This window comes from Aphelocoma coerulescens, chromosome 1A (genome assembly GCF_041296385.1).
Source record: "Aphelocoma coerulescens isolate FSJ_1873_10779 chromosome 1A, UR_Acoe_1.0, whole genome shotgun sequence".
Classification (NCBI taxonomy): Eukaryota; Metazoa; Chordata; class Aves; order Passeriformes; family Corvidae; genus Aphelocoma; species Aphelocoma coerulescens.
The window spans coordinates 43,139,330-43,167,134 of record NC_091014.1 but is presented as its reverse complement, the minus strand read 5'-3'; the positions used below and the strand labels follow the sequence as shown (position 1 = coordinate 43,167,134).

Here is a 27,805-nt window from a genome sequence, read left to right as displayed (position 1 = left end):
CTTCCCTTCTGGCAAAGCCAGTTTAAAATAACAAAAAAGGTCCTGGAACAGCATAGTATGAATCCAGTCTTTCGTGTTGCACATTTTGGAAGGTGCATTTAGTCTGTGAAGGCTTTCATGCAAATAGCTCGTTTACTTAAAAATCCAGGGAGAACAGAGGGGCCACAGCGGTCTTTTTTCCTTCATCTTCCCCTTACTCGTTCAACACCTTGTAAAGAAGTACCGAGGTACCGAAAAGGCAGATTACTATGCATTGAGAACTGGTGTGGCAACTGTAGCTTGCTCTTCATTAACGTGTGTTTAAGCTGAGCGACTTGACCTGAAGTGGCTGGAGTCTCCTGGGGAAAGTTTTCAGTGCTTGTGTGTGTGTGTGTCTTTACAGAGTTCCGCACGGGAGCAAAACCCCCTCTTTCCCATTTGCTGCCTGCTACCCTGAGGGTGACAAGGCTGAGAGTTTAGCAAGTTCTGTGCATAACTTCACATCACAGGAGCAAGTGCGTATTCCACCCCCCCACCCCCCTTTCTTTTTCCTGCTTCTAAACACCTCCTTCAAGTTCGCAGTTGGGCAGGACTCCAAAGGTGCAGCAGCAGCAACAAGCTGGAGTTCAAAGTTAGCAGTAAATTGCACAACTTCCAGCTCATCGCTACGCTCGGTGACTATTAACAAGCTGGAAGGCGCTCAGGCAAAAAAATAGGGGAGAAGGGAACACCCTCGAATTGTTTGGGGATTGCTGATGTTATGCCGCTGGGATCATGGCTCCTTTTGGAAGGAATTTATTAAAAACCCGGCATAAAAACAGGTAAAGTGCGTGGGTATGTGGAGGAAAAGGCAGGGCGATATGGGATGCATTCTTTTTCATACTTTTTGTTTGGTTCTGGGGGCAGGATGTGTTATCCGGACCGTGCCGTTCCCGGCAGCTGCACTCCGGGGCTCACCTGCGAGCGGGAGCCGGGCCGGGAGAACGGAGGGGAGCGGGCCGGTGTGTGCCGAGGGAAGGGGCTTTTTCCCCTGCCCCCTCCCCCGGACCTGTCGTGCCCCTCTTCGCTCTGGCTCTTTTGACTCCTGGGCAATATTTTCCGTGAGCGGGGAGGTAGTTCTTCCGGACTTCGAACCTTCCCCGGCCAAACCGAGGCGAGCAGTGGCGGTGCCCCGCGCTGGGAAGGTGAGGCTCGCCGGGGCCGGGAGAACCGGCTGCAGCCCCGACGTGCGCGTCCCGTCGGCGGCCGGGCAACCCGGAGCCCTTCCCCCGCCCCGGGACAAAACTGCCCGAGTTTCTCGTGGGAAGGCCGGGCTCCGGGCCCCTCGCCGCCCGCCTTAGCCCCGTTGCTCTGGGAGGTTGAGCGGCAGCCTGCAACCCCTTCGGAGCAAACCCGTCCCTTATCTTGTCCGCTGGCTGCCAGCCTGGGAGGTAGGAGAGCATCGAGCTCTCAGCGTGGGGAGGAGGGGATGCTTCTTTTGTTTAGCCTTTAGTCCGGGATGGACTTGTACTGGATATACTTTTTTTTTTTTGCTTAGAAAATTCTTCAGAGGGACAGCTGTGGTCCTTGGGTTGACTACCACGAAGTTTCTTTACGGGGACTTTGCACCTTATGCTGTACATGCTTCCACATGCCCCACACACGGGCTGCAAAAAGGAGAAAAAGAGTTATGTGATCATGCTAGGTGTTAGGGTGGCTCTAGATTTTTTAAGAGTAAATTTGCTTGGACCCTATGGAATGTACAGTGGCTGAGCCCATCTAGGTAAAGCTGAACAGAAACAGATGACTGAAATTTTGCCTCAGTGAGAAACTCTAAAATCTCTTGTAATATCATCCCCATTTCACCTAGTGCTCTTCACTGAAATTTAGTTTGTATTTAAAAGAATACAAAGGATGATCTTTCCCATGGGGAATATATTTGAACTCTAAATAGTCTTGTAAATACGTGCCATTTCTTTTCCATGTTTGGGCTTTGGTTTTCACATTTGATACACTGAAAATTATGTGGGGGGGTTTGTATTCATCGGGATTTTGTACAAATACTAAGTTAGTGTATTATATGGAATATAAGTTAGAAAGATTATAACATTGTAAGTCAATGTTTAAAAATCAGATACTATTTTAGAATTATTAATGTTGCAGGTTACTGATTAAACAGTGTATTTTGCTAATTGTGTCTGAAAACAGTAAAACTTTGATATAATTCTCATGTGGCCATTTTATGTTTAGAAGATATAGAAAGGTAGATATGAACTTTTATACAAAATTGCTTTTACATAGAGCTGTAAATTTATTACTCTTAAAGTAGAAGTTTTGTTCCTGCCATCACTTACCTCAATAAGGATTAAATCACAAAGCACAATTCCACTGTGTTCAACGGTGGAACTGTTTCTCTTTTGGGTATTTACAATATCTCACACTAATTGCGTCAATCTCACTATGTTTGCTGATGTGACATTTTATTCCTCAGGAAAAGAAAGTCATAATCCAAAGCTTTAAATAGGTAATAAAAATTAAAATACCAAAGGAACCATTACTGTGAACATCTAGGACTTTCTTTTCATTTTATCCTCCCATCCCCAAAAATAAATGAGTGCCTCTAATGGAAGAGAGGTTTTGTGGCTATAAGAAGGGGCTGTGTGACCACAGAAATGTAGGGGGAGGGGGTCAAGAACAAAGAAAACTACATAGTTCTTAAGATGTGCTATAATCTACTCAGATATTTAAATTTCTGCATACTTAATGTTAGCTTTGATACTGAATTTTGAGAATTAAACTTGCTTATGCAGTTAGTAAAATGGTTTTGCAGAATGACTGAAGAGCTACATAATAATTCTTTCTCATTTTAATTGTATCTTGGTGAACTCATTTGAAACCTTAGGAAGTGAACTTAAAATCCTTCACTGTGTTTAGGCTGGTAGTTGGAAAGTCAGAACTTGAGGCTTACTACCTTGTCTAACTACTTGTAAAGAAGGACACAAAAGGGATATACACAAATGTATATCTTTAACCTGCTGCTGCTATTTTTAAATAGGCCTAATGGTCATTCATCTTTCTGGGAAACTCAGCTTTTTTGCTTTTTCTCTGGAAGTTTTTAACGACCATTTGCTATATGCAAATAAAACTCCTGAAAGGTTTAAGATAAGCAAATGAGGAATAAAATCTATGTTTACATGAGGACATAAAGCTAAGTTGAGGCAACAAAGGTAGGTGGAAGAAGAGCCAGAAGGAAAATGAAGGCGTTACAGTCATTTGCTCAGATAACAAGATGACACCACTGTAATTAGTGCTTGTCTTGCAGCATTGCCCAGAGGTTCCAGATCAGGGCCCTGTTTAATAGTAGGCTCTTCACATCCAGATTGTAAATTGTCAGTCTCTACCCCTTAGACCTCAGAGTTTAAACAAAGAGGTTACTCTGAGTCTGTGTCTCTGCAAGAGGCAAGGGATGTTGTCCATTATGGCACGAGTTTTTAGAGAAAGAAACTGAGGTTGAACCTCAGGAAGATAAAACCTTTGCTGAACTACTGTTAGTATTTGAAATATTTTCAGTCAGTATTACTCTCTTGGGCTGCTGAATTGTCACTCATACAGAGACAGCACAAGGCCTATGTAGCCAATAGATCACTCTAAACCCTGGTTTGATTTCAGGGGAGTGGCCTCTAGGATTGTGAGTCCAACATGTTTCTTGGCAAGAAAGACAATAGTGATATTTTGATATCTTTTTCAAAAACTATAAGTAGTTTTTACACTATCTTTTGTCCTTCTATGACAACCAGAAGTAATCACAGTCCCCAGAATGTGTATGTGCTTGTCAGTGTGTCCCCAGCAGAACAATACTTCCAAGACGCCCCACCCACTTACAAAGCCAAATGTGCGCAACAGGGACAGGCTGTACCCTCTATGGCAACAAAGGAAAATGGAAAGTTTCCTGCAGGAGTAAGGCTCTGCAACATGAATAAACTCAAGAGGATTTATTTTTATGCAAATCTCTTAAAGATGCTTACTTTGAGAGTGAGAGGAATGCTCAGCTCACATCACGCTTCAGAAGTGTAGTGAGGGCAGAAAATGCTTAGCTGAAGGTGGAGGAAGAGAAAAGGCACTGAATTCTTTGCACAGAAGGTTAGGACTGATCTAACACATTGCTCTGCCCAGAGACAAAACAGCTCTCTATCCAAATATGAGAAATACAGACCATACATACTTGCAATGTTTAGGTACCAGGGTTTCACATTGTATTAGATTTCCTGGTTGCTAAGCAGAACAGGAATTTATGCTGCATTGATTTTTGGTAAGATTAAAACTTTGCTCTTGGGTGCTAGATTTGATCACTTTTAAAAATGGGCCTTTAGGTTTATTTAAATTCTTCAAGGATATCTGGATCTATGTCACAGTGAGAAAACTGATCTTGTTGCTGTTTCTTTCATTGAGACCCCTTCCTTGGGTTTTGCACATAAGCCTTAGCCAAACTTGTTGAAGCTCTACTGTTTCATTCATGTTGTAGCTGGGAAACTGAAAGGGACAGGGTACAGATAATCCATCTTGATGCTGTAGGGCTGTCTTGTTGTGCACTGAGAAATACACCTTGAGAAATACATTTTGCCAGTGTACATCATGATGGCCGTATGTTTACTACAAATGTTTGTGCACTCTGTTTGCATGCAACAATTCTGAACCCAGAGTAGTGTTTCATGATTGAACAGTTGTGTTACAAATCTGCTAATGTTTAAATGTGTTTACTGGTTTTGCTTTTTCTTCCTGTATTTTTCCACCTTTTACTGCTTACGGTTTTCCACTGTTTTCCACTTTTCCTCACTGCCAGAGGAGTTAGCGTAATGTTTCTGTGTGGGAGGCAAAGACTTACTTTGCCTACTTTTTAATTCTGCCTTTCTTTAATCACCTCATCTCTGGTTCAGATGTAGAAAGAAAGACCATATATCTCCACTCAGTGTTACTGATACAGAGGGAATTCTTCCTGTCCTGACAGAGGCCCCTCCCCAGTGAGAGACACACTCAATTATCCTCTCAGTTTTTGTATTACAGTGCAGGGTAGTGAATTAGATTAGAGACTTCATCTATCTGATACTGACCTAGCATTTCCATGATCCCTCCCTTTTTCCCTCCCTCCAGTAGTTTCTCATTGCATATACTTAGCACAGTGATTTGTGTATTACTCTGAACATCTCTTCTGCTCTTCCTACGGTTGAGTGCACTGCTGTACATTTTAAACCTTGATTAAGTAAAACTGAAAATGCTCAGCACTGGGGTTTGGACTGGTAAAGATTTTGGAGATCAGCTGCTTGTCTGAGTGAACTGTGTATGACGCACACTGTAAGTCTCATGGGACCGTGTGAGATGTCTAATACTTCTCTTGGATGAGCACACCCGGATAAAAGTCTGTATGAAGCTATAAAGGTACTTTTTGATACAACACTACGAGGTATTTGGTATGTATGTTAAAGGGGATAGATAAAAGTTTTAGAATCAGTGGTGCTACCTGTGTTGAATTTTAGATTGAAAAGATGGTGCTTGTTTTGTAGAATGGTAGAATGCATTCTTTTTATATATTTTTTTACTTTTCCCTGAGTGTGAGATGTATTAGTGAACTATCAAAGAAGTTGTTCCTTTTTGAGCCAGATTTCATACATTATAATTTATTTTCTGGTCTGGCTTTGGAAGATTTGTCTTAGGGGTCAAAATGGTTGAATACATTTTCTAGTAGTCTTTGTACATATTTGTTCACTTCACTTTCAGGAAGAGCTTTTGTCTAGCAAAACACTAACCTTATTTCTAAAGAGTTAATTATCTACTATTCTGGGAGGGCAGGCAGCAATTTCATTCTGAAGGAGTAAATAAAATGAGTAATAGAAGTGTAATACTACACCATCTAAGAGCATGACTTAGGTTATGTTGAAGCTAATTTGAAACACTAATATAGTTCAGAGTCAGGCTGAGAGATACATTTCAGACAAAACCCCCATTTTTTTAGTAAAAGCTTAATAAGAGGAAAAATCTTGCTGGCCAGTGGTCATTTCGTATTTTACTGTTGAAAAGCTAGTATTATGCATGAAGAAAGACTCTGACACATTGCTAAATGTGTAATTAATTCAGTAGACAGAAGTAAGTTTTCAAAGATGGGGACTTTTAAAAATTCTATTAACTTTAATAAAAGTCAGTGATAATAACAGAGTAGTACCTCTTGATTTACCCATGCTCAGAAAAAAGTCTTCTGTTTGCTTTACATGATTAATAATAACAATTTAAAACTCTAGTCTGAAACATTATTACTTGAAAACATTAACGTCTCATATGCTGTACAAGCCTTAATTAGTTCATCCAGCTTCTATATTTAGTATGTTGATAAGTCCTTGTTAATAGTGACAGAAAAGATGATGCAATATAAAAATTTTAAGACCACACTTTAAGTGAAGCCTAGAACTGAGTGTTGGGCATGCTGGTACCCAGTCATGTGCATAGCTAACTGGGCTATTATTGTCGCTTCTATTGTTTCTCTTATGTATTTTGATACTCTGAAGATGATGACTTTCTGTCTTCTTCTGTATAGTGTTTCCATGCTAGCAATTCCTTGGGTATCACACAGGACAAAACAGATAAGAGACAAAGAGTTTCAGGAAGCTTTGTCCAAAAGAATACTTTTTCGAGCACATTTCTGGAACTTGACTCAAATAGGCTCCAGGATGAACCACATTGCCTTTTCCTGGTTTGACCTAGCCAGAAATACACTTAGGGTGCAGGTGTTGCAATAGTGATAACGATACTGACTTGTTTGTGACCTCAAAAAACTGATAAGCTTACTTAGTTTTCCTTAGCAGTAATTTGGGTGTTAATATTTACATGCCTCAGGAGAATAAGTAGGACTTGACTAGACAGTGTAAAATCTGTAGAAGTACAGAGTGTGAAAGCAAGTTAGTGGGAGAGGTATGAATTAAATCGGTGATTTATTTTTCTCTAGTTCTTGTACAGTCCATTAGACCTAGCTGCCATGCAGGGAAGTGAGAATACACTATGGATTGTTTAGGTTTGATTTTATGTGATTTTCTGAGGAATTTTTCAATGTTCTAAAATTTTCCATAATGTTAAAAATGTCTTGTGAGGAGGGTTTTTAATGTCTCAGAAAGAGAAATAAATAAAGAAATGCCATGTGCATCTTAATATATTTTGAGGTGGTTTTGTGAAGTGAACAAAAGAAAAGAAAATTACCTGTAGAAACTACAAAAAAGAAAAGAAGGTTCTTGATGGTAATGATAATAAAGTTGCCATGTAATTATACTTTTAATGCTATGAAACCCAAATCCTGATGCCATGTGGAAGTAAGGAAAAGACATCAAACTTGAAAGAAGACATTCCAGTGCATGTTTGTCTCATCTCTCATGCACTTTCTTTATACTCTTTATTTAAAGATGTATTTCTCTTTCACCTACTTTCTTGTTTCATTCTCACTCCTGTCTACCTGAGTACATTTTTGCCTCTGTCAGTTTGAACCATTTAAATTGTAGTTTAGATGGTTCATAGATATGCATTTTTGAGTGTTAGCATTGGAAGAAGCCAGGCTACCAACTTATTTCTTATGTTGTAATCTTGGAGGTGATGTAAGCCTTTGATTTTGTAGGTTGTGGTTGTTTTTTTATGATTTTTTTTCCACATTAATTAGTAAGTTTCAGAATAATCATAGGAGGAAAATATATTTATAGAGAGGGTGTTTCCTGTGAATATAATATATAATTTGTTTATATTGAGGGTCAAAATCATTAATCTGATTAAGTTGCTTTCTTTATTCTTCACCCCTATTTCTTCTCTTCCATTGATTTAAAGAGTTCTGAGTTACAAATTTCTCATCATAATGGTAAATATAATCACCTCGATTGAAAAGCAGATTTTATTTTTTTCCTCCTTTTAATAACAGAAAAATACCAAAGCTTAAAATAAGCATTCGAAAGCATAATATTCTCATGTTCAAGGACTAAATCAGGTTTACAAACATTTAATAATCTTTTAGACCTTTGTTTTGGTCAGGTATAAATATATCTACCTTACTTTAGCTTGTAAGGGTGTATGACCTCACTGGGATAATGCAATTAAGTGAAGACTACTAATTTTTAAGAGAGTCTGCCCTTGGGTCTTGAACATGCAATTTGCTTTGTGTTAATAGATTCCATCATCCATATAGAACATCTTACTTTGCTTTCCCCAACCTCCTTCAATTCAAAGGATTTATTTCTACAGAAAGCACTTTTAAGCTACAATGTTTTTCAGAGCAACAGTTAGGACACTGTTTTGATAACCTAAAATATACCTCATTTGGCACAGGAAGGTATCACATTTTGCTCACTGATCAAAGAGTGGTTTAGTGATATTTTTAAATGTGGGATCTTGTGCTGATGTTCAGCTGCTGATGTTTTGTTTGGCTTCATAATTGGTAAACTGATGTTCTGACCTGCTGTTTGGACATTAGCTGTTGACAGACTTCCTCTGTACTGGTTGCTAAGGCACTGTGTATACTTTTTAAACTTGATTATTGCCTGTATCTCTCAGGACCACTTGTTGTTGATATCCTGTTTTACTGAAAAGCTCTGCAAAAATTCAGTTTTCTAACAACAGTTTGGGGTTCATATTGACTTTACTGCACTTTCCCAGACTCCTGGTATTTTAAGGATTAGGTAGATAACTAATAATGTTTGTTTATCCATGAAAGTCACTACAGGTTTCAGACAAAGATCTAAGTTATCTTTGGAACTGCAGTTGTGGATGGTCACAGTGCTTTTGCTGACACTCACATTGCTCCTGAGATTCAAGTGCACAGTAAAACACAAATGTCAAGCTTCATCTTACTCTACTTGAGCCACTGAAAATTTAGGTATCTAGTCATCAAGGTACTCTTTGTAGTTAATGGATACATCTAAACACTTCTGGAGGGCAATTCATTCAGTCTTAGACAGGCTGTCAGTATGGGGTTAGTCACCCTTTTGGAGGTGCCTATTTTATGCCACTGATTACAGAGGAAGGTCAGAAAATTATCTTTGACTGCACATCTACATTTTTAAATAGCTTAAGGTAGATGATATGAGCTCCACCCAATCACTTTTCATGGAGCATGCTCAGATTTGTAGAGCAGGTTATTAACCATCTTCTGCACCACTCATTTTAGAAATTAGAAAGGGAAACATGAACGGAGAGGAGGTGAATTACAGGTAGATAATGTATGATTAAGGGAGAACCTTCCTAATAGCATGGATGTTTTCCCTGACCCTGCCACAAAATTCCTGCCTGATTTAGGGCAAGTCATATAAACCACAGTTTACAGAAATGGTTACTCACTGTGTGTTCCTCATTTGCTAATTCAGAGTCCTGTAAACTCTTTCATATAAGGGCTGAGCAAAGGAAGTTTACGGATGTCTTGCTTTGCACATGTCTGTGGATATCAATTCAGCTAGACAGAGTGGGAATTTAAATGAGTGGATATCTTTGGCTTCAAACTTTTGAGCTTTTGTTTGTAAAAGGGAGTTCTTTCACTACAAAAGTATGTGGAGATAAATTCGGTAATGTCAGCCTGAAAAGCAGTTGAATATCTGATGGTAAAGGGCATATATCAAAAGTTTAAATTTTGAAGTGTCCTCAGAAAGGGTTGTACCATACCTAGGAGAAAAGATACAAATAAAAATGCACACATATTGAACAAACAAAAGTAATAAGGGCTGGTTTTATGAAGGAGAATTTGATGCTAAATGTAATTGTAGTCACCTAAGACAATGTTTAAGAACTTCTGATGTTTCAATTCTGACTGGTAGCACTCCACAGCCACCTGTACTCCTGTCATGTCTTACACTGGTCCTGAACACTGTGCAGTTTGTGCCTCCCTCATTGTGCATTTTCCAGGAAAGTCTTGTGAGGTTGTTCTAAACTGAAAATCCTTCAGTATTTAATGTTGAAGCTGCACCATTTTGTGCTGGCTTAAATTACAGTAAGGCAGACAAGAACAAGGATTAGTCTTGAAAGCTTCAGTGAGAGAAGGGAATCAGGGTTTTGATTGCTGTTCTAATTATTATTGGTTTTTTTTAAATGCAGTGAACATTTGAACATGATCTAACAGCATCTAAGTCCTGCCCTTTTGTTCATGTTTGTAACTGCTTTAGGTCAGTTCCTGCTGAACTTGCTGGTGTCAGCAAACCCCATTGTTAGGAGTTGAATCTTCTGTAGTACTTTCTGTGGAAGTTGAGATGTCCAAGTGAGTATTATGAATTTCAGCAGCAAGGAAGATACTTAAAAGTTATAAAATTCAATGTCTTCCATGCCTCAGTACCTTCTGTGTCTCTTACAAAACTGATTATATTCATTTAAGAGAAGCAGCTGACCAGTGTAGCAGAGAATGAATCTTGCTGTGCATGCACTGAATCAAATTATTTTTTGTTGAACTAAGTAAGAAAACTTTAACAACGTCAGAAATTTTTCAGTACTTGGCTGCATCTTAAACATATTCCTTTGTGCTAAAGCACTTGTGCCTGGTAGGCATATATTCAGTATAAAAATGCATACATGACAGCTTGTGCTGTATGTGATCATGGAATGCATATGTATAGATCATAAGATATACTGTCACATATGTACAATAAAATACATTACAACCCCAAAATCATTGTATATATAAACAATACATGCAAAAGTATCCACTTCTGTATATTGCATATTTATGCATCTACGTACTACAAACCTGAGTACACACCAGACTTCTCTAGAAGTCAGAAGTGACAAACAGAACGTGCACATGTCATGGAAGAAAGCTAAATATGTGTATTTCTTCCAACATGACAGAATTGTTCACATGGCAGAGGGAAGCATGCCTTCACCCAGCTGTCACTGTGGTAACCACTCAGCTTATGAAGTACCTTGTTAGAAGGCCTTTTTATCCTCCTGGAGCTATGAAGCCATCTGACTTGCTCATATGTTGAAAGGCTCCCCACCTGCAAAGACATTTGGATATGTGAAATAAACACAGGATTAATTTGAATGTTGACTCAGTCTGACTTTCTGTGAGCTAATGACAACAAGTAGTTCGCAGTGTCTTTCTGGTGTCACAGCCTCCTTGGGATAATCACTATCCTGCCATAGATGTGTCTCACAAAACTAGCACCATTATTTTTCGGGCCTGCCTTGGTCTTTGGTTACAGTCACGTAGCCATGCTTAGCTTCAGCTCTGCCCACTGCAGATTTTGGCCTATACCTGCTCTCCCTGTTCCTCACCAATCTTTTGCCAGGAGTTACCACCTTTTCAGCTGCATTAAATTTTTGAATGGTTTCCTGCTAAACTTCCTAAATCACTTTTAGATGGCTATCTTAGATGGTTTAACAAGGCTTTTATCTTTATGGCTTAATTCAGCATAAGTCATTGGAGGTCAGAGAAGAAGCTCAGCTCTAGTGGGAGGGTTCTGATGGACAACCGACATGGTTATGAGCCTCTTCAGATGGACCCAGCTGGAAACACATTATCTGAACTCATTATGTCTGTCATAGAACAGGTTTTGAGCTTGAGTCACAGTCATTCAAATATTTTAGGATTCACATGGCTTTTTACCTGAATCACATGGAATGTCTTTCCTCTGCAGTCAGCTTCCTTCATCTTTTTACTGCTAAAAATTTGAGGGGGGGCAGGGGCTACTGGACACCATTCTCTGTATCTCTCTCTCATCTACACCTTTCTTCTTTGCATTAATCTCATGAATTTCCCATTACTTTTGGTAATCTTTATGATCAAGCATTAAACTTGCTTCCAGACAGCAAATAATCCCTTTTTGCCTTTCCTATCTGTATTGCTCAGCTGGCTAGAGATAGTTTTTGCAATCTCCTATGCCCTCTTTGGCATATCCATTGCTTGGGAAGAGCACAGCTGGTGAGGTTAATAATTTATTTCATTTGTTCAGTAGCCTCTTCAGAGAAGATGTGGTTATATTTCAGAGACCCTATCAGCCTGTGGCTGACTAACTACATATTGAAGCATTCATTGATAGGCAATTTTAGAAAATTACTTGAAAGCATAAGCTGCACAAATGTCTCAGACTGACAGTGGACACTAAAAGGCTTCAGGTTTCTTTTAAAAAAAATTATGTCCACTCTTCTCGTTAGCATAATTATGTATCTAGTACTCAATTTAGCTCTTTAGACTGAACATTTGTATAAGAGTCCACTTCATTATCTTGTCCTTTCTTCCTTTCAGCTCTTCAGATACTGTAAGTAATGGAACACATTTGTCACTGAATTGTCTTCCAGAAAGTTTGAGGGAGAAATTCAAAAGAAAAAAAAATAGAATTGATTGTAAATGACATCTTGATAGAACATCCTTTGAGGTGATATTTTTCAAAATGATTTAATGAAAGAAAATGAAATGGGAAAGATCATACAATATAATTTCGAGGTGGGGAGGTTCACTCTGTAAAAGTTATTGCAATACATGCAGAAGAATATTAAAGCCCATCCTGTCTTTCTCATTCCTGGAAAACTGTAGAGAGATACTCAGACTAGATTTTATGATATACAAAAAAGCTGTGCTGACAAATCATTAGATTTAAAAAAGTTAGGAAAGGGTGATGATTGATGAGGTTGTAGAACAGCTCTAAAGACTTTCTCTTGCACAAAGGGCAGTGCTAAACCCCCTTTCCAGGCTTCTGGACATTCTCTACCATTGCGTTTGCATGGCTACTATTCTTGCCTGCCACCATAGAGCACAAATGAGTATTCTTCTTATTTTGTTTTCTGAGCCTGAGTTCAGCCTTAGGATTGGCAAAATGAAACCCGGTCCATCTGGACTTTCCATTCACTAGGAATGAGAAGAGCACTTGTCTCACATGGTGCCGCCAGGAGCAGAGAAGAAGTGCAAAACGTGCACAGCATGTAAGGGTTTGTAAGAAGGTAACCATCCCAGCCTCCTTCAGATCAGGGAGTATTGGAAAAGTAGCATGAAGTCTTATTACTTCCTTGTCTGTATCTCATTCCATTATTTAACTTTCTGTATTATCATCTGTCTACATACAGTGAGCTTTGTTCATGTTTTGGCAGCTCAGACCCAAACTCAGAATGCTTTGTGTTTGTTTCTTCACTGGGCAAAATGTCAACAAAGGCAGGGGAGGGAAGCAGTGCACTTCTGCCTTTCAACAAAAGCTGAACTGAATTTCATGGAACCACAAAAAAAAAAAAAAAAAGAAAAAACCCAAACCAAAACAAGCAAAATAACCCCTCATACTCTCAATGCTTGGAATTCCCCTCACTTCTTTGATCTCAAAAGCTCATAAACAATTAGGGTGCTTCTAAAAGGCAGTCATGAGAATTCTAGTGGGAGAAGTTAGATAACACAAATTTCTATTAACTGTAACAGCAACTCTATCGTTTAGGAGCCTGTGTTCCAAAAGAGCTATAAATTATTCTGCTTCCTATATACTACTGACAGGGATGGAGTTTTAGACACATTCTGTACATTATTAATAGGATCTCCATAAAGCTTGTATAGTGTAACCAGTGCTTAAATATGCATAGGCAGTTAAGTTAGATGCAGAAGCAATATAAAAAATTGTATTTTTGCAATGTAGCAAAATTCTTGTGGTAGATGAAAGGTACCAGTGGCATTTTCATTTGTTCACTAGTGAGAACTACCTGCTGCTCAAAATCAAGACGCAGCATTTACTGTATTGATATTCCTAAACTTCTCATGTTGCTTTTTAACACCGAGGAATTTGAAAATGCCCATCTTCCCATCCCCCCCCCGTCGTGATCTAAAGAATTACTATCACTGAATATGTCAGTGTTTGTTTTGGCTCTGGAGTTTTTCCTGGATCTTCCATTCCCATATAACAGCTGCTTCCTCAGTAGCAGTTGCAATATACACATCAAAGCATGTTTTGCCAGTAAAGTAAATTGTTGATATTAATGTTATTCATCGTGAAAAATATTTTGTGGACAGCTAGTTCTCCTTTTCTCAAACCTCCACCTCCACTGTGTCAGGCTACTTCAAATGCAGTCCTGGTAGGATAAATGTGTTACCTGTCATGCCGTTTTGTGTGCACACCATGCTTGCTGGAATTCCAAACATTTTTTTGACTAATATCCACTTACCAACCTTGTGACTTTGACTATGCAATGGAGAAATGATGATTAGTCTGACAGGAAGGCAGATTTAAAGCAGATGTAATTTATAGAGAATGTGTACCCTTAGGGGCAGAGGAAAATTTCAGAGGTAAGACAGGAGGAAAGGGCAGGGGCAAATGCAGTCTCCACTGCAGCCTTTGCACTTGCCTGCAGGTTAAGCGATTGGAAGTGTAAACATGGTATAGGGCAGAGCTAATAAGTGGAGGACCTAGTAAACGTTTGGTCAGCTTCACTGAAAATCTGCATTCCGACCTGGCAAATGAGGTTTTTCAAAAAAATTGGCCACTGTACCAATGACAGAGTCCTGTCATTATTACATAGAGCAGAAAGGGAGTGTTCAGGTTAACCCATCATAACTATCACTCTTTTCTAGTGACCCAGGTGTATAATTCCTCTTGCAGTATCTCTTCTGTCTTTCTGTTAGTGCAATATCCTGAGTTAGTCCAATATCCTGAGTTAGTGCAATTTCTTGGCTTGTTTTCTATGTAGCACAAACTCTGCTGTCTGTCCACTTAAGAGATGAGAAAATTATTACTCTCAGCCCCTGTTGGTCCTTCTTGTTGGCTGCTTTAGTTTCCTTTTTATCTATTTTAAGTACTGCCAGGGCTTTTTTCCTTTTTTTATTTTTCTTGACAATTGGTCCCTGTTCAGACACCTGTTTCCAAGCAGTACAGTTATTAGAATGAAGCACATGATTTCCTGTGGGATTTTTAACAAAGTCTGACATTTCAAGTCAGAAGCAATCTGGTGTGAATGAGTTATTCGCAATAAAATAATTACCACAATTATTTTTGTTCAAACTGTCATACTTTTCATGTTTTTATTCTATTTAAAAAAAATACTATCCCATTGCAATTCAATGTTATTTCACTGAAATTTGTTATAGTGCACCAATATGGTAAAAAGTGTTTAGGTGAACAGAAATTTCAACCATAGATCATTGCTGAATTATAATTTATGCAATTTTGTACAGTAGCTAAGGTGATGGCATTTCTCTTCAGAAGAGATGAAGGAACTACTTACAGTTTTAAGTACATAAATTTTAATTCATATAGAACATAATTTGCAACAGCTGTTGCTAATTAAAATGCTTCATAGAGCCTTCCTGACAGTATGGGTATCTTGTTGAATTAAAAATTTATGCCTTTAAAAAAGAACAGAAAAATGAACATAAATTTATACCAGAAAAAATGTGTTGTAACTAGCTAGTTATAAAAATAGACTTTCTTTAAACTGTTTTCTTTTTTCAAATATCTGAAATATTTCAGTTAGAGCATCCAAACTACTGTGTATATATGTATGTTTGAAAAATATCACATGGCTCACAAGATGCCTAATTTTATTTTATTTTTAGTAAATGCCTATGTACATTTCTGTAAAAGAGGAAGTTTTATCATAGAGCAACATTAAACAGATGGTAGAGAGAAATTTATTTCTCTCTATAATAATAATTATTTTGTTTTCAGAAGTTCTGTGGTGTTCTTTCCAAGTCTTCCTGCAGTATTGGGACTATACTGATTACCTGTATCAAAAGGTTTTATTCTTACAGTTAAAGTACTAGTTCTACCTTGTCAGGATACCTTTCAGGTGGCCATTTCTCTGACTTTCATGTGATGCAGAAGGGAAGAAGAACCAAGTCTCTGACATGTCATGTGTGGAATTTCTGTGTCCTGCATGACATTGACATTAACTGTGGACATTAACATGTTATTAACATGGATACTAATGTGTCCATTAATATTGGTTTTAGGCACTCATGAAGGGGAATGGGAATGCAGTTAGTTAATAGGCTCACTTGAATCCTTAAGGCTTTGGAGTAATTCCAGCTTCATTGGGTAGTGAGAGAGTAGCTGCTTCCTCACTGCTGCCCGTAGGAAACTCAGAAGTGTGTAATCTAGTTAGTCAGGAGGCATACCAAGTATAAGATGTGGCTTTTTTTGCTTTTCAAATAACTCTACAGAAGGGGACAGAAAGTTGAGAGAAAGGGTGATTTAAATGTGGATAGTCTGAATAAACTTAATATGAACTTTCAATACGAGCCATTTATTCCTGGAAGGTTGAAATACTTCTGACCCTAGCGTTCATATGGACTGTGTATTCTCTATACTTTCAATGTTTAAACTCACTTTCAAAAATCTTTTTGGATCAAATGAATTTAGAGTTTCTTCCAAGCAAGAGCTGCAATACATGGCACCAATAGCTTTACTTTTTTGCAAATTTCACAGATAAAAATCACACAAAGCCAAAGTATGTTTTGATCTTTTCTTTCATAATGATTATCTATTGTCTCATACATGCATACACACACACACACACACGTGTATATGGTAACATTCTGAGATTTTGAAAAAGAAACAATAAAAGCAATACAGTAAAAGCAATAATACAATAAAAACAATAAATCAATGTTATCTAAATGGTATGTGATGATGTACGTACTTTCTATGCTTTGACTTCATATTAGGTTGTTGACTTCATATTAGGTCAGACATATGGTAGAAACAGTATTCCCATACCCTTTCCATAAATCATTGGACATTAGGAAAAGGTTCTTCACTGAAGGTGGGGTTGGGTATGAGAACAGTCTCTCCAGAGAGGTGGTCATGGCCCCAAGCCTGTCAGAGGTCAAGGAGCTTCTGGATGATGCTCTTAGTCATATGGTTTAATCTTAGGTAGTTCTGTGAGGAGCAGGCTGTTGTAGTCAATCCCTACAGGTCCCTTTCAATTTGAGATATTCCGTGGTTCTGTGTCTGATAAATTAGTTAGCCCCTCTATACCCTGACATGTAAGAGTTACGGGTAACAGAAGCTCTCAAATTACAGGCAGTATGTGCCCTATGCTACAAGTGTGGGTGATTTGTGTCAAGTAGGTATCCCTGTAATATTGGCTTCTTATTATTTCCAGCAAGTAAATATAATTAAAAACCATCACAATTTGATAGTCAGACATATCTTTGATGATAGGTATAGCTCAGCTCTAAGAGATAACAGAGATTAATAATCTTGGCACTGAGATAACAAGGTTTTTAGAAAGTGCGTGAAAACAAGGCAAGTGCTCTCTGGGCCCTTGCACGTGGAAGAAACATCTGTGGGTGTTGAACAAAGAGAGGACCATAGCACAAATACATCCCAAAAGGCCCAGCAGCATGCTCAAGGACAAGCCCCTTGAAAACACTACATTATTAAATGTTTAGTGTCTCTTGTTCTCCCAGGATTATATACACCATTGTGTCACCACATTTTCAAAGGAGAGCAAGTGTCTCAGCCACTGAGCAGGCCTGGCTGGGAGATTGTTCCTCACTGTGCAATGTGGCAGGTGAGATGTGGCACAGAACCTCTTACTGAGGAGCTGGGAGTGTACAGCTTAAGAACAAACATGGGGACTGCTGAGCAACACGGGGAGCACAGCCCTGCCTGCGTCTGCATAAAAGTTTTATGTTTCTTAGTGCACTCTAGGAAAGCACTGAGATGGCAGACCCTGAGTCTCTAGGCAAGGACTTCACTGCAAGGATGCAGTAGACAGCAGCAGGATCGTCTTTTAAAGCCTTTTTGGCTTCTCCATTGAAGAAAGTGAATTGTTCTGGGTGATACCTTGACATAAGGTAGGGGTTTGCTTAGAAGTTTAGAAGCACTTTGATCTTAATTTGGAGAGGTCAGAAAAGCAATATACCTACATACCCTTGTCAGTTGAGGACCCCATCACAGCACTCTGTCAATTATAAAACACAATTGTTATCTGATTTGTTTCAGATTAGACTGTATGTGCTATTGAGAGGGCTTAGGCTGTCATAGAATAAAACATGATTTTCCCAATAAATTGGTGAAAAAATTACTAAGGTATTTTACACAAATGGCTTTCCAGCATGAACTCTTTGATGGAAAATTTATTTAGAGCTGTAATTCATTTTCCAGGAAAAAGGTTAATGTATTGCTTGGTGTGAGATCTATTTTCACCAACTGATATTAATTCCATATAAATTATTTCAATAACTGAGAGGAGGCAACTAGTAAAATTTTTGGTCATAAATATAATCTGAGGTTTGAGTCTCTTTCCTAAGTATTTTTTTAGTTAATCAGTTCAATTTTTCTTTGCAGAGGGTATGTCAAGAAATAAGGTAATATTGAAAAACGAGTTAATTTTTTTGGGGGGGGGAAGAGGGGAAGTCTAGAAAGAATTTTTTGCAGTGAAGGGAGACAAGACTTTAATGCTTTTTTCCAACAAAGGCAAAATACTCTTTTAGTGTCCATTATATTTCAGAAACACTGCATTAAGTTGCTAACAATATCATATGGAAGTGATCTAGTCCCAACAGAATGTTTGCAGAAATTAGTAAAGAAGAAGAAGCATTTGTACACATGAAGGTAAAATTCTAAGAAGTAGGGGATCCCTTTATTTAGTTGGCATGATTGGTTGTAAAACTATATATTGCATATTTAGGGAATTGTTTTAGGAAGGCAAAGAATTATGTGTTTGATTTGTATATTTTTGGGCCAGACATACCTTAAAGTCAGTGAATATCAAAGGTGCCCCTTCCAGCATATAAGCTATCTCATATTTTGATTTTGTGTGACATAAGTACATGTTTTTGTTTTGTCTATATGTTCCTGGAATGTATTACCTTCCCCTAGGCCTGAAGAATAAATTAACTAATTGTATATCTGACATACAGTAATCAGTTTGTGCTGACATAATTAAGAATGTGTGAGGTCTAGAGCATGATTAGGATGGGGTTTTGGGTCACCTTGAAGAGAAGCAGGCAGCAGAAGGCATGAAAATGGCAATCAAACCAAGCAAACAAAAAGATGCGAAATGTGCTTTTGACCATTACTAAGTTTAAATTCCCATCTGCTCCTCAGTAATCAGTGGCTTTGTAAAAAAAGGAAAGATAGAATTGCATGTTGTTGTTATCATCAAGACTTTATAATCTTAGATGTATAAGTAGAACATTTCGGTGATCAATTCAAAGAAACAGAATTCAAGCCAGAACTGAAAGCTTCAGAGCCTGCTTACAGCAGCAATGCATTTTTTTAAAATATAAGTTGCTTAGCTAGTTTTGAAGAAATTTTTACTGTGGTCTTGAGGAAAGCCAAACATTTAAACTGGAAAAACATTTTGGCTGTTATACTCCTATTAACTGCTAGGTTATTAGAAATGCCAGTTCTTCTGTGTCCTTTACAAAACTGCAGGACATGAAAGTCAAGGAACCTGTAAATATGAGAAGGTTGCCTCTCTGTTAAAATGACTGTTTAAAAGCAGATCTTGTTCCTGAAGATTATAAATTTTAGTATTTCATCTCATTAAAAAAAAAATACTGTTAATGACCAATATTCATTCAAGACCTCTTCCTTAGTATTGTAATGAATTAATGGATTTTCTTGTAAATTACTGGCTAAATTGAATAGCCAAGGTCTAAACTAAGATGTGAAGTTATGATGTGTAGATACCACATTTAGTTGTCTTTACTAAATCAACTGCTGCTGTAACCATTCTTGTTACATTTCTGTCAGATAAATCTGACAGATTTATGTCAGAATCTGACTGGATTAATGTCATCTGAATCAATCTGATTGGATTAATCTCACCTGAATTTACCTACCTGAAAATGAACTATTTGATTGAAGGTGGCCATATAGGTCTCTTGTAGTTAATGAAAGAGAGAAATAGCTTCATCTGATGGTTATTCCCAATGATCAAAGATGGGTGAGGCCGTGGGGATTTCTTCTTGGAGGTCTCCTCTCTTCTCTTGACAAAGAGGAACTTTGATGGTGAATTTACACTGAAATCATAAATTTCATATAAATTCCACTTCATATATGTAGAATAGAATCTTCACTTTCTATGAGGAAAGCACAGTTTAAAAAAAGACATTAACATTTCCTAGTACTGGCATCTTGGTGCATCCTGAAAGCAAGTTTTAATAATTGTTAATCTGTGACTGACACAATCATGCTTCATTTTTGTTTGGAACTACCTGAATTAACTATGATGAAAGAATTATACAATAAATTTTACTTAAAAGGTCCATGGTAAGGTGCCAGTTTGCAATTTTTTAGTGGAAGATAATAAAGAACCACTTTTCCTATTTTAGAAGATATTAGAATTCCATGGAAATGTAAAATTATAAATGTCTTGCTAATTTCTTTTTGGTTAGAAATAAAGATCAAAAATTGAGTGAAGTGATTGAATAAAAATTAAGATAATATATGTTGAGACAAACACATAGAAAAATTAAGGAAAGAATTTGTATTTTAGCATTCTGTTTTGATCCAAGAATTACAGAATTTCTTCAGATTGTTCAGAATTTCTTCTGATTTCTTCTCTCCTTTTTTGTAAAATGTGACAATATAATTAAAAGATGTAGGTTACATACATTATATACATATGTATGTATAAGTACATATTTTTATGTACAAGCTACTTGAGTTCTTTGGGTACCTGCATGTGCATACATTATGCAATTCTGCAGTGTTACTACTAGTTATATGCTATAGACAAAGTAGAAAACCATCCTTCCCTAAAAAAGCTTAATGTAAAGTCTGGGCAGACAGGTGCATCATAACTGAAAAAGTCACAGGGGGCAATAAACAGCTAAAAAAGGGTTGGAAAAGTAATTCAAAGACGTTATTTTTACACCCATATTGTTTTCAGGGATCCTGTAGATGTTGCTTTACAATTATACAGTGTGTTTCCATCAGAAGTTTGCTTAACTCCTGCTGAACTCTGTGGGAATTCTTTATAGGAAAGTATGGTAATAGTATTTATCAGTACAGTAGTGATGGGATGTCTATGGGTCTGCAGATTTATCTGTAGATTTATTAATAACACAGAGAGAGAAACTGACTTCATAAGAAAACTTTAAAGGAGCCAGGAGGAGAAGAGTCAGCTTCTGCTTAATCCACATAATCGGTTACATACTGAAAATATTGACCACGTGAAAGTATGCCAATCAACCAAAAACAAGAATTAAATAAAAAAACAAAAATAGAAGGAGTTTTGATTTGAAAACAAATTGCATAAGACACTCAGAAGAATGCTAGAAGAGATGGCATTCATTTCCTGGAATGTATTTCTTGATTGCAAAAGAAACCAGGAAAGATACAGCCCGAATTTACTGCCTCAGAGTTCCCAGTATGGTATTTCATATATTTTTATGCCTTTGTTTTTCTTTATTGTCATTACTTTTATAAATCTGAATTCAATGACTGGTAATGCGCTTATATTTGTAAATCAGTTATTTATGTATCAGTAGTGAACATGGTTTGTGACACTGTATTTTTGATAATTCATTTTTCCTTATTTTTATAAATAACAGATAATGTAGCTCAGTAGTTTATTCGTTGCTTTTTTTCTTTTCATATCTGCAGTGTAAAGCAAATACTGAGTTATTTTAGTCACAGTGGACTTATGTTGCAACTGGCTATTTACCTGAATTTCACTGAACTGGCAATCTGTCTACAGAAAAAAAAATTATAACATCCTGTATACCATAAATCTCAAAGGACTTACAGATACTGAATTTTTAGCACGTGATGTACTTCACAGTAATGCCATTTAATCTAATATGATCCTTCATTCCTTCCCCCCCCGGTTAAACTTGAATATTACTCTTTCTTTGTGCCACTTTGCCATTTTCTGTGTCTGTAATATATGCTTTCTTATTTTGAGAAGTAGTCTATGAAAACATTATTAATCTTTCGAGCACCAGTTTCAAAAAATAATTACTGTAAAATGCTGGTCTGTGAGGAGGAGCTATTGGAGAAGGAAAATGATGTTATTACTCAGAGTCATCTACCGAAACACACATTTTACAGAGAATGTTCCAAGACCTGAAGCAATGTAGTTGGACAGAGCTCTCCTGTGAGAGAATAGTAATAAACTTACACTTGTCAGTTTTATTAGTATTCATTTGCAGTTTCCTCTCTTTTAAGGATTTTTGCCTCCTGGTCAGAGTGGCACCTAGAGCTGAGTCAATCATAGTTCAATTTATTGGATTGCAGTGTGTCTGTCATGTTGTGTAATAACTAAGAAAAAAGAACAAGTTGGATTGCTTTACTAATCATAGGGTATAACCATAATTAAGCCAAATAAAACTCCATTCCTAGTACAACTCAGAAGTCTAGAAAAGTTCTATGAATATGTAGTCCTAGATAGAAACAAATGCTGTATTGAGTCCTTTGAACATTACCTGAATAGTTATTTTACTTTTCAAGCTTTTGAAGCTACTCCATCAGACTAGGTTAAACCTCATTCATTCAAATTAACTGCGAGGCATACCAGAAAATCCAAAGAAAGGCATTTTTCCTCAGGGAATTTACTATTTTATCATTTTATGCAAGAGGTCAAATCATCACGTCTGGGCAAGAAGCAAACTATTCATGTGGAGTCTTGAGAACATGAATATCCAGGCAACTCTGCCAGCATAGGCCCACAGCAGTCCAGGACCAGATGGGGGCAAAATGAAGAATTAGTTGTAAAGTGAACTTCTACCTTTGGTCAACTGAATTGCTGTCTGGGCACTACTGATTGTACTGATTAGACAGTTGCAGGAGCCGTAGTGGGATCTCAGACACCTGGAGTTAGGTATCTCAGGGTATAAGGAAGTACCAGGTTAATAGCACATTCATTGTAATTCATAAACAAACAAGTAAATAAACAAGGTAAATAACTTTTTTCCTTTTCTTGCATTTCTGTATCATTTCAAATGTGATAAAATACAGGCCCATGTATGTATTCTCTTGCAGCTGGTATTCTCTCACAACTCACTGGAATTCAGGCTATTTGGTGCTTCAGGAAGAGCAACAAATTTATTGACACTTACTAGTGAAAAAAAAAATTGGAACACAAATGTTTTTATGCTTGTGTGGGTGCAGGTGTGGAAGAAGAGCTGTAGATTTATCCTATTGTCAGATTCATCTTTCCTCAGTCCATCTATGTTCAGTGCACTCTTCCATTCAGAAGCCATTTCTAAGAGCTTAGAAATGTTTGTGCAGTCTCTGTAATGAGAACAAATATGAAGATCCAAAAGCCATGTTATCCTAGGACAGTCTGAAAGTGTAAGGCAGATTGCCAAACTTTATCACTCATTGTTAATACACACACTATGTATCAATATTTGATAAAAGACATTTCGTGTGAGATTCTCATTCAGCTGGACTAGTAATAATATTAAAGCACTAGCCAATTAAAGCTGTTACTTAATCCAAAGACATTTCTTCATGCAATTTAAGCAAGCCTATTGTCTTGTACAATGATACAGGAGTTTTTCAATGTGTTAGTCATATCAGAATTATAGTAATTATTCATACTGTCTCTGCCATTGATATGTAATTTATACGTGGTCTCTTCTTGTTTTCCAGATCTCCCAGCAAGGACATGGCTTCAAATGAAAGAGAGATTGTGGTTTGGGTTTGTCAGGAGGAGAAGATTGTATGTGGCCTGACAAAGCGCACAACTTGCTCAGAAGTGATTCAAGCACTGCTTGAGGAACATCAGACAACATTTGGAGAGAAAAAGGTCCTTTTTGGAAAACCTAATGATTACTGCATTGTAGAAAAATGGAGAGGCTCGGAGCGAGTACTGCCTCCCTTGACAAAGATTCTGAGACTTTGGAAGGCGTGGGGGGAAGAGCAGTCTAATTTGCATTTTGTGTTGGTAAAGTCAGATGCTTTCCTCTCATTTCCATTGTGGAAGACAGCTGAAGCCAAGGTAGTACAAAATGTAGAAAAGCAGTGGGACCTCAGTCCAGCAAACTACATGAAGATGTTGCCAATAGACAAGCAAAAGAAAATTGTGAGGAAGACTTTCCGGAAACTGGCCAAGCTTAAGCAGGACAGCGTTCAGCAAGAGAGAGATAATATGGAGACACTGATTCATCTGATCATTTCTCAAGATCATACCATTCATCAACAGGTCCTTAGAATGAAAGAACTAGATATGGAAATTGAAAAATGTGAAGCGAAATTCCATCTAGATCGTGTGGCAAATGATGGAGAAAATTATGTGCAGGACTCCTATTTAATGATCAATACAAGTGAGGCTGAGCAGCAAGGGAGTAGGCCATCTGATCAAAAAGAGATGCATGACTATTTGAGCAAAAGTGAGGGAATTTTACAGGTTGAAGAGAGACTGAAACATCACAGACAATTAATAGAGAGCCTGTGTGCTGAAATTGAAAGAGAGGTACACGGTATATGCACGGAAAAAAATGGAGAGGATTTTCACACAGAAGGAGCAGCTAATGCTGAACTGGAAACCTCAGATTTGGAAAGTGTAAAACATGAGCTGGAAAAAAGTATGAAAGATGGTCTGAGAATCAACTCATACCTAAGCTGCATCCAGAAAGAACTTACATACAGGGACTCACTGCTTCAAAAGAAGGAAAAAGAATATGAACTTCTTACAGAAGAATTTAATTCACTTAATGTTAAAGACAACATTGAAACTAGGCTTCAGTCAAATGAAGAGCCATCCAAGGGCAGTGGCATCTCCAATAACAGCATTGCTGTTCCTGACTTTGTTCATAGAGTGACTAATCTGGACATAAATGATACAGACTCTGACACTGGAATCAGCTCTACACACAGTCAGGACTCTGAAATAACTGCAGGGGACATGGTACTGTTGTCAACATAGTTGAAAACAGTTATGCATTTTTGAAAATTTTGCTTTGGAGGATATTTATAAGAGTTAGTAGACGTGTTGTCTTGAAAGTTAGCTCTTCAAGATATTAAAGCTGTGGCACTGCTTTAGCAAAGTAAACAGTGTCTATTTATGTCCTTAATAGTATACTTGAATGCATTGGTTAACTGGTAATAGGTGCAAAGTTTTTGACTTTGCTAGGTCAAGACAGATAGTTTAGACTTTGTAATATTGTTACTCTGTGAAACGGGAGCATTCTGATTGGCTTGGACCAAAATTTTGGAGATTTCATGTCCTTTCATCTTTGGATCCACTCCTGCTTCTCTTAATGTTTTAGGAACATGAAAGAGACTAGGGAAAACTAGACCAGGAGCTTGATTTTCTGCTCTGTTACATTAGCTTTATGCAGATGGAGTTTCCTTGCTATGAAGCTGCTGTAAAGGAATATATAACTGAGTATTTAATCTGTTAAAAATAGTTTTCATGATAATGTAGAACAAAAGAAATGTAATTACATTTATGCTGATTTTTTAAATCTAGTTTATATATAATATCAGGATGATATTTTTAAAAACTCCCAAGTCCCATTTTAAAAATTACCGTACACACATGGGTTTTTAATTTTAATTCTCTTTCAGCAGCTTTTATCTGCTTTTAAGATCCTTAAACTCCCTACTTATCTGCTGTTACCCTGTAGTTGCCCCAGTGATGTTTAAGTCCACGTAGTTCCTGCCAGCAGGCATGTCAGAACTGCTTACGTCGTGCTTGTGCGAGACACTCAAATCCCAGGCTCACACCCAACCCTCGAGGCATTTTCAGCAAGACTTTCTCCTGCCTATCTCACCGGTTGGATCCAGTGTCTTAAGCCTCCTCAAAACATGACTACCAAAAAAAGCGTAACAGAAGCAACAGGCAGGAACCAGACATTTTAGTCTCTGACTAGACACTGTTTCACAATAGCTAGCTAGCAACTATTTTCACATAGCAAGTAGGTTTTCAAATCCCATCTCATACTGTTTTGGAGCAGGAACCTGTAAATCCTACTTCCTCAGTGAGGACTTTGGGATAAAGATAAAACTGGTCCACTTTATATAGCTAATAAAGTATTGGGCTCCAGGTAAAATAAAAAAAAAATTTAAAAAAAAAAAAAAAGAAATGCAAAACAAAAGAATTTCACAACTATGTGGTTAAGTCAATTTTTTTCATTGAGGATGTAGTAGTTTATCTCAAACCCTTCTCCAGCACATTGCTGTAAATCCAAAGCAAAGCTGTAGAATTGAATTGTCTCCTCATTTACCAAACAAGATTTCTAACTCTGTGCTAGAGGCTCTGCTAATACAGAACACGTGCATAGTTTTTGGGGTGCCATGTTTATATTTTATAGATCAATCTGTTTAATACCTCTGATTAAAGGAATTGAATCGAGAAATAATTACAATATTTCTGAAAAAAGTTCAGCCATGCAAAATTCAAAGAGATCCTGGAATTAACAGCCTACAAAGTAAGCAAATTGACAGTACCTAGAAGGTATAAATGTAAAATTCTTTCAGATACACGGTTTTATTTTTTTATCATTTTCTTCTCCTAAATGTCTTGTGTTTTCTAAAATGGCCAAAGTGCTAGGACTAGTGATTAGCACATATTTAATGCAGAAAAACAAAAAAGGAAAAGAAAACAAAACAAAGCCTTTTCTAAAAGGAAAATTTTTGTGGTTTGTTTGTTGTGGGGTTTTTTTCCTAATCCTGGATATTATAAATAGTTTCTGTTTCAGCAAAGTGTGCTAGTTGCCTTAATATATTTTGTGTTGTATTTTTTCATACAATGTTATTTGAATGCTTCAATAATAATGTGTAATATTTAGACTCATCAGCTCCTGATGGAAACACATGTATGAAATATCTTATCTTTGTAATAATTTATTAACGCAGCTCTGCATCTTCTGACCTCTGTGGTATCACTCTGACAAGTAGTTAAGCCCAGAGCTCTGAATGCTGAGAGTAGACTAATGTATTCTATGAGTTCTTATGAGTTTAGTTACCAATAGTTACAATTTGTATTGAGTCCTTTTTTTTTATATATAAATACATAGAGGATAGAGAATTGAAACAATAATATACACAGCTGTGCAGGCTAGTACAAGACACGTTGGGGGGGGGAAATTAATTTCCACTCATACTCTACCAGATTTATTTTGCTCATAGGAACTTGTGCTGGTTCTCTCAGCTGATCTTTATCCACACTAGGTGGCTGATTGTACCTCCCCTGCAACTTGTAGGTCTTAATAGTATTACTGTTTTAAGAAGAAAGTAGGAAAAATAGGTTGAGAGAGAATATTTCTTAAAAAATAAAACAATATTAAAAATCCAGTGTTTTGGAGCATTTATTTGAAGTTTGTACTTTGATATCTCAGATAAACTTTTTTCTTTCAGAATTTAGAATGTACAAGATGATTAAAGACTGTGTGCACTCTTTGCTATTTATCTGCCTCTACACTTTCCACGTACTTGTTAGACCTGGTTTTAGCATGCTAAAAGTATTCTTTTTGAACCTTTATGGTCCTTACTTCCTCCTTTGTCTCGGCTATCTATATTTTATTTTAGTTTCAAATCCCTATAAGGAAATACACAATAAAAAACTTTGGATAGCTACCTGTCATTCCATTAAGCCAGTTGACATATCATCTTGAAATTTGGTTTTATTTTATAAAATTTTACATGGACTATGTTATACTTGCTGACAAAAAGGAAGATCAAGTCCTGCATAAGAGGAGAGACAAATTCTACCCGGGGGGTGGAAATGTGAAATTTCAAAGTAAAAGGAAAGGAAAATTGGAAGGGCAGTTATTTCATTGAAACATAAAATTATTTGGGTTGGAAGGGACCTTAAAGATCATCTTGTTCAATCCCCTGCCATAGGTAGGGACACCTTTCATTACACCAGGTTGCATAAAAGTTGCATCCAACTTGGCCTTGAACACATCAAGGGGTGGGATATCCACAGATTCTCTGGGCAGCCTATTCCAGAGTCTTACCATGATCACAGT

The 27,805-nt window shown here is 37.3% G+C and overlaps 1 protein-coding gene across 2 annotated transcripts; it reads left to right on the top strand.

The window, feature by feature from the left end:
• Positions 1 to 572: 572 nt before the first annotated feature.
• RASSF9 (Ras association domain family member 9) lies at positions 573 to 27,128 on the top strand. Of its 2 annotated transcripts, XM_068999870.1 has the most exons (3): positions 573 to 800; positions 886 to 1,163; positions 23,481 to 27,128. In XM_068999870.1, exon 3 carries the CDS (start codon positions 23,497 to 23,499, stop codon positions 24,754 to 24,756), a length of 1,260 nt encoding a protein of 419 aa, XP_068855971.1. In that variant the 5' UTR covers positions 573 to 800; positions 886 to 1,163; positions 23,481 to 23,496; the 3' UTR covers positions 24,757 to 27,128. The 2 variants fall into 2 exon arrangements, with proteins under 2 accessions (XP_068855971.1, XP_068855967.1); XM_068999866.1 differs by lacking the exon at positions 886 to 1,163.
• The last annotated feature ends 677 nt before the right edge of the window (positions 27,129 to 27,805 follow it).